Genomic DNA, 6,993 nt, shown 5'->3' on the forward strand with positions numbered 1-6,993 from the left:
TACTCCTGCTTAACAAAAACTATCAAGTCAACATGAAACAAACAAAACAACCCGGCAATTTGTACAACTACATACAACATACAATGAAGGAATCCCCCACCCCACACTTAAGAAAAAGACATGTCCCCATGGCTTAAAATTTAAAAGAGCAGTGAGGTAAAGAAACTTCCCTGAAGCTTCACTCTTGATCGGAAACAGTTTCGGGATTCACGTTGCACGCACGCCCCAAAGCTCGCAGCCAACCCACGAACTTCTTTTCTGACTTGACTTGTCGGTCAGCTATCGCGTCCACACGAGTGCCCAAATCATTCATGGAGGTGCGTAGACCAGCCACCTCCTGCTCCAATGTGGTGTGCCGGGACACTCTGGCAGTTCCTGAAGAGGACACTGCTCGTGACAGTGTTGCAGCTGTTACGCTGGGCGCATGGGCCTGCGCTTCGCCCTCCATATCCATTTGCTCTTCCTCTTCCTCCTCCGATGCATCAGAACCACTCTCATCCTCTCCACCTTCCGCTGTTGCTGGGGCTTACCCCGAGGTGTTCTTGTCAGGTCGGATCTTGTGGCTTTTTCTTACCAGCCCGTCCACACGAGTATTTTCAGGTACCTGCACTTTCCTGCAAAGCTTAGTCACCAAGGATGGGAAAAAGAACCCATACAGGCGTTGGGGGCATCGGATAAACATCTCGTCGTAGATCACTTTGGCCATGTCGAAGGGAAGACCCTTGATGAAACACCAAATCAGTGCATCCTGGGGTCCATTCACCTCCGTAGTATTTTTGGAGGGAATAAGGTGACTGTTAATCACATACAGCCAACTCTTCGCCTCTGGGTTATGATGGAGGAGTGGAACTTCTCTCCATGTTCCAGCCACTCTACCACTTTTCCTGGTATGTAAATGTCATTAAAGAAACGCTCTCACTTGGCATCGGTTGGATTTCGCCCATATTCATAAAAGTCAGTATTCCCAGGCAGAGGGTCGGGCAATTGATATGCTATGTGTATCGCCTCAATGGAGGCATCCACCACCTTGCGGCGCACTGTGACCACATGGTGGACATGCTCTGGTAGATTAGCATAGAATTCGCGTACAACCATTACATTAGCCTCCCCTGGCTTGTCAATGAAGGCTTGCAAACCCCGCTCCATCAACTCATTGTACATGTGGGGGCATCGTTCCTTGACCTTTTTGATGTCAATGCCCCTCTTCGGAATTGGCTTCTTGGCAGCCTTCTCTATAAAACGGGTCTGAGCCTCAGGGGAGACAAATTTGTTACTGTCATAGGGACGTGCAGGAGCTTCCCTTCGGCGGCTTGAGGAGGGACCCGTGACTTGGCGCTTTTTCGATGCTGCCATAATACCTGCAAAATGTGGACACATTAGCTCAGCCCAACAAAATTAGTGTGACTTAATGTGGTTACTCAGACTTCACACGTAAAATTTGTCACAAATAAATCATGCTCATTGAGGCCTTTCCACAAACACCTTGTGGGCATTAGGCTCTCACAACTCTTTTCTAAGTGTCTTGCAACAAGGGTCCCCCACAAAATCTCATCCACAACCCAACTCAAGTGCTACCCACCCCACACTTACAACAAACTAACCCCAAAACATAGATCACCAAGTTTGAACACCAAATCACAAAACACATCTACACTAATGGCATAAGATACAACATAAAAAATCTGAAAGTAGAAAGAGAAAAAGAAAGAAAGCTACAACTAGGGCTCATACCTTGTTGAAAATCGTGAGAGAGGGGGATGGGGGCAGGGGTGCTGGAATTTGGTGTTTTTGAAGGAGTTGGGAGAGTTTGGAAGAGGGGATTTGGGATTTGTTTAATAGAAGGGGGGGTAATTCTGTCTAAAACAAATAACCAATTAAACTACAAAAATAAAAACAAATAAAAAGAAAAACTAAAACTAAAAAGAAAAACAAAACGCCTGAAAAGTTCCAGGCAGAATGGTCCGCCCAGGCGCGCGAAGTTTTGGAGCTCGCGTGTTTCTTAGCGGGGTGCTGTTAAGTTCCAGGCAGAATGGTTCGCTAGGCGCGCGAACTTGTGCGCGAAGTTTTGGAGCTCGCGCATTGCTGTTGAGTTCCAGGCAGAATGGTCCGCCTAGGCGCGTGAACTTGTGCGTGAAGTCGCGCTTCTGGGCATTTATTTTTGCATTTATTTTCACCTGGTTTGCTCCTAGTTGATGGTCATTTCACCCGCCCTTCGTCGCCTGCATTTGTTAGTAAGTTAAAGCTCAAACTCAAACACTACTACTATCGTTGGGTTTCCTCCCAACCAACGCCTTATTTAACGTTGGCACGACGGTTACAACATTTCAATGGGTTGCCTCCCATCCAGCGCCTGATTTAACGTCGCGGCACAACTCAACATGTTCTCAAGCATCCTTCAAGTCCACTGAGGTCTTGTGACATGCAAAGTTACCACCCCAGTAATGTTTTATCCGTTGACCGTTTACCAAGAAAGTGCCAGTTGAACTCATATCTCTCAACTCCACGGCTCCATGAGGCTTCACGCTTACCAAAACAAAAGGGCCCGACAAACGAGATTTAAGCTTTCTGGGGAAAAGCTTCAACCTCGAATTGAACAACAGAACTTCTTGCCCTAGCTCGAACTCTCGATGTTGAATGTGCTTGTCATGCCACCTTTTAGTCTTCTCTTTATACAATTTGGCATTCTCATATGCATGTAATCGAAACTCTTCGAGCTCATCAAGTTTCAGCAACCTCTTCTCTCCAGCTAAGTCCCCATCCATGTTCAGCTTCTTTATTGCCCAATAGGCCTTGTGCTCAAGTTCGACGGGCAAGTGACATGCCTTCCCATACACCAATCTATAAGGAGAAGCACCTATGGGAGTTTTGTATGCTGTTCGATACGCCCACAATGCGTCGTCTAACTTTCCGGCCCAATCTTTTCTATTTGCACTCACTGTTTTCTCAAGAATTTGCTTTACCTCTCTGTTTGAAACCTCCACTTGACCACTCGTCTGTGGGTGATAGGGAGTGGAGACCTTATGCTTGACCCCGTACTTTGCAAGGACATTGTTTAATAGTTTGTTGCAGAAATGCGTACCTCCATCGCTGATCAACACTCTGGGAGTTCCAAAGCGTGTGAAGATATGCTTCTTGACAAAGCTTACCACCACCTTTGCATCATTAGAGGGAATAGAAATGGCCTTCACCCACTTAGACACATAAACTACTGCCACCAAGATGTATCTATGGTCGTTCGAGTATGGAAAAGGTCCCATGAAGTCAATTCCCCAAACATCAAAAAGCTCCATTACCAGGATGTTTTGCAATGGCATCTCGTGCTTCTTAGTGATCGTCCCGGTTCTTTGGCACCTGTCACACATTTTAACAAAGGCGTGTGCATCCCTAAACAATTTTGGCCAATAGAAACCTGATTGTAGCACTTTTTGGGCGGTCCTGTTTCTACCGTGATGACCTCCGTATGACGAGGCGTGACAACTATGAAGTATAGCACTCATCTCCTCCTCAGGAACACATCTCCGCATCAACTGATCTGCACATATCCTGTATAAGAATGGCTCATCCCACATATAGAGCCTCACATCATGTAAGAACCTTCGTCTATTGTCTGGTGGCAATTCTGGTGGTGTCACCCCACTTGCAATAAAGTTCACATAATCTGCATACCACGGGGTTGTGCTTGAGTTGATTGCCAATAACTTCTCATCAGGGAATGTTTCTTTGATTGCACCCCCTTCAGCCACATGGTTCCGATTTTCTAACCTGGACAAGTGATCAGCCACTTGGTTCTCTGTTCCTTTGCGATCTCGGATCTCTAAATCAAACTCCTGCAAGAGTAGGTCCCACCGAATCAGTCTCGGCTTGGAGTCCTTCTTCTCAAATAGGTATCTGATAGCTGAATGATCTGTGTAGACGATGACTTTGGTCCCCACAAGATATGACCTGAACTTGTCAAATGCCCACACCACTGCAAGCAACTCTTTTTCAGTGACGATGTAGTTAATTTGAGCTAGATTCAGAGTTTTACTCGCATAGTAGATGGAGTGGAATATCTTATTTCTCCTTTGCCCCAAGACAGCACCATCAGCCAAGTCGCTCGCATCGCACATCAACTCAAATGGCTGCTCCCAATCCGGAGCAATTATGATTGGTGCAGTAACCAACCTTCCTTTCAGCTCCTCGAATACCTTCAGATAGGCATCATCAAATTTGAAGGCGACATATTTATCAAGAAACTACACAAGGGAGAGGAAATTTTCGAGAAATCTTTAATGAAACGACGATAAAAACCTGCATGGCCCAAGAAACTGCGAATGCCTTTGACAAATATCGGTGGAGAAAATTTTTCAATCACTTCCACCTTTGCCTTGTCCACCTGCAAACCATCTTTAGACACCTTGTGTCCCAGGACTATACCTTCACGTACCATGAAATGGCACTTTTCCCAGTTTAGCACCAAGTTAGTTTCTTCGCACCTAGCAAGTGCTTTATCAAGGTTCATCAAGCAGTTATCAAAAAAACATCCAAAAACAAAAAAATTGTCCATGAACACTTCCACAAACCTCTCAACCATGTCAGTAAAAATGGCCATCATACACCTTTGAAAAGTCACAGGTGCATTACAAAGACCAAAGGGCATTCGCTTGAACGTATACGTGCCATAAGGACACGTAAAAGTGGTCTTCTCTTGGTCCTCTAGGGCTATAGAAATCTGATTATACCCCGAGTAATCATCTAAGAAGCAGTAGTACTCCTGGCCAGCTAATCTATCAAGCATTTGGTCAATAAAGGGGAGGGGAAAGTGGTCCTTCCGGGTGACATTGTTCAATTTTCTATAATCAATGCAAATTCTCCACCCGGTGACAGTTCTTGTAGGTATTAAATCATTATTCTCATTAACTACTACAGTCATCCCCCCTTTATTGGGTACACATTGGACGGGGCTTACCCATTTGCTCTCTGAGATAAGAAATACAATACTTGCATCGAGCCACTAAATCACTTCTTTTCTTACCACCTCTTTTATGATTGGATTGAGTCGACGTTGTTGCTCTACACTGGGCTTGTGTCCATCCTCCATGAGGATTTTGTGCATGCAGAAGGCTGGACTAATGCCCTTAATGTCAGACATAGTCCACCCAAGTGCTCGCTTGTGCTCACCTAGCACTCTCACAGCTTTTCTTCCTGCAATTTAGACAAGTCAGACGAGACAATAACAGGTAAAGTGTCAGAGTCACCCAAATAAGCATATTGCAGGTGAGGTGGAAGGGGTTTAAGTTGCAATTTTGGGGCTTCCTCAATTGACGGTTTTGGAGGAGGCCCCTCTGGTCTATTCAAAGGCTCGAAGGGGTGCGTCCCTTGCAGGTACTCACAAGATGTATCAAGGATGTGCATCATCTCCTCAACCTGCTCATCAACCCCAGGCTATCAAGCAACATAAGTGCTTTCTCTAGAGAATCGTCTAGATATACACTCAGATAATGAATCTACTCATCGGCCTCAACAACAGATATCATTGAGAGCTCCTCACAATGGCGGGGAAGTTGGATTGCTCTGTAGACATTAAAAACTGCTTCCTCGTCATCTACCCCCAAAATCATCTTTCCCTCTCTCACTTTGATAATTGCATCACCAGTAGCTAAGAGAGGTCGCCCCAATATGATTGGAACCAGTTTGTCAGCCTCATAATCGAGGATAATGAAGTCAGCAGGGAAGATGAATTTCCTAATCTGCAACAACACATCTTCAATCACCCCTTCAGGGTGTGCTATCGATCTGTCAACCAGCTGTAACATCACAGTAGTGGACCTTGGAGCTCCCAAGCCCAGTTGCTTGAACAAGGACAAGGGCTTTAGATTTATGCTCGCCCCCAAATCGCAAAGAGCACGACCCACATCAATATTGCCAATGCGCACAGGAATCGTGAAGCTGCCAGGATCCTTAAGCTTTTGAGGGAGCTTATTTTGGACCCTTGAAGTGCACTCCTCAGTAAGTGCCACTGTCTCAAATTCAGTTAATCTTCTCTTGTGAGCCACTATATCTTTTATGTATTTAGCATACTTTGGAATTTCACGAAGCACATCAACAAGTGGGATATTCAATTGAACCTGGCTCAACATAAAGAGGAATTTTGTGAACATGCGATCATCATTCTTTTTCTGCAATCTCTGGGGAAAAGGTGGTGGTGGTCTTGGGGCCTCCTCTGGCTCTGAAATTTCAGCAGCATTCTTTGGCTTTTGAGTCACTTTAGGGATCAACTCACCCTCAGGTATGGTCTTGTCTTTCTTTTTCTTTGGCACTTCCTCTAACTCCCTCTCGTTTTTAAGTGTAATTGCATTCACTTTAGGGTTCTTTTCTGTATCACTGGGGAGGGCGCTTGCAGGTCTAGTGTTTTGATTTGTTGCTAACTGCCCCATTTGCCTTTCAAGATTTCTGAAGTCGCTCCTGAGTTATTGATTGTCAATCAACAACTTCTTTAGCAAATCATTGGTACTTTCTTCCATTTGTTGGGGTGGTCTCTGAGGCTGATTGAAATTTCCTTGGGGTCTATGCTGATTCTGATTCTGTTGATTTCCACCCCATGAGAAGTTGGGATGATTCCTCCAATTTGGATTGTAAGAATTCCCGTATTGTGCATGCTGATTCGGTGGACCTCTGTTTTGTTGCCCCATATAATAGATGGATTATGGATTCGTGGGGCACATATCACTCATATGACTGTCGCCATAGAGTTCGCAGCAAATAGTCATTTGTTGTACGTGTTGCAATGTCTGTGGTTGCTGCATTGTCATCCTAGTCATCTGATTGGCCAGCTTTGCCATATCGGCTCTCATGGCTGACACTTCGTCTAACTCAAGTAACCCAGCTGATTTTTGCTTAACTGCCTTTCGTGAATCACCCTCACCTTGCCAGTTATTATCATTAGCTGTGAAGTTATTCAGCAAGATTTGGATTTCACTGTGCAGTCTGGCCATGCAACTACCCCCACAAGCT

At 45.2% G+C, this 6,993-nt stretch overlaps 1 protein-coding gene across 1 annotated transcript; it reads right to left on the minus strand.

Annotated features, from left to right (window-relative positions):
• Window positions 1-915: 915 nt before the first annotated feature.
• LOC107782338 (uncharacterized) lies at window positions 916-6,416 on the minus strand. Its single transcript, XM_075217871.1, has 10 exons — window positions 6,061-6,416; window positions 5,508-5,928; window positions 5,238-5,406; window positions 5,015-5,184; window positions 3,966-4,235; window positions 3,595-3,827; window positions 2,674-3,351; window positions 2,466-2,565; window positions 1,619-1,682; window positions 916-1,358 (listed from the first exon to the last, which is right to left on the minus strand). The coding sequence occupies exons 1-10, from the start codon at window positions 6,414-6,416 to the stop codon at window positions 916-918; spliced, it is 2,904 nt and encodes a 967-aa protein (XP_075073972.1).
• Window positions 6,417-6,993: the final 577 nt, after the last annotated feature.

The sequence above is a fragment of the Nicotiana tabacum genome, chromosome 1 (assembly GCF_000715075.1).
Source record: "Nicotiana tabacum cultivar K326 chromosome 1, ASM71507v2, whole genome shotgun sequence".
NCBI lineage: Eukaryota > Viridiplantae > Streptophyta > Magnoliopsida > Solanales > Solanaceae > Nicotiana > Nicotiana tabacum.

What these genes read in the sequence shown, in the direction of transcription:
- LOC107782338 (XM_075217871.1), bottom strand. Translation starts at nt 6,416, where the DNA reads ATGGGGCAGTTAGCAACAAATCAAAACACTAGACCTGCAAGCGCCCTC. An exon ending in ATCCAATCATAAAAGAGGTG is followed by an intron (nt 4,236 to 5,014) that starts GTAAGAAAAGAA and finishes TCCCTTGTGTAG; the next exon opens with TTTCTTGATAAATATGTCGC. An exon ending in GTTCAACTGGCACTTTCTTG is followed by an intron (nt 1,683 to 2,465) that starts GTAAACGGTCAA and finishes TTCTACTTTCAG; the next exon opens with ATTTTTTATGTTGTATCTTA.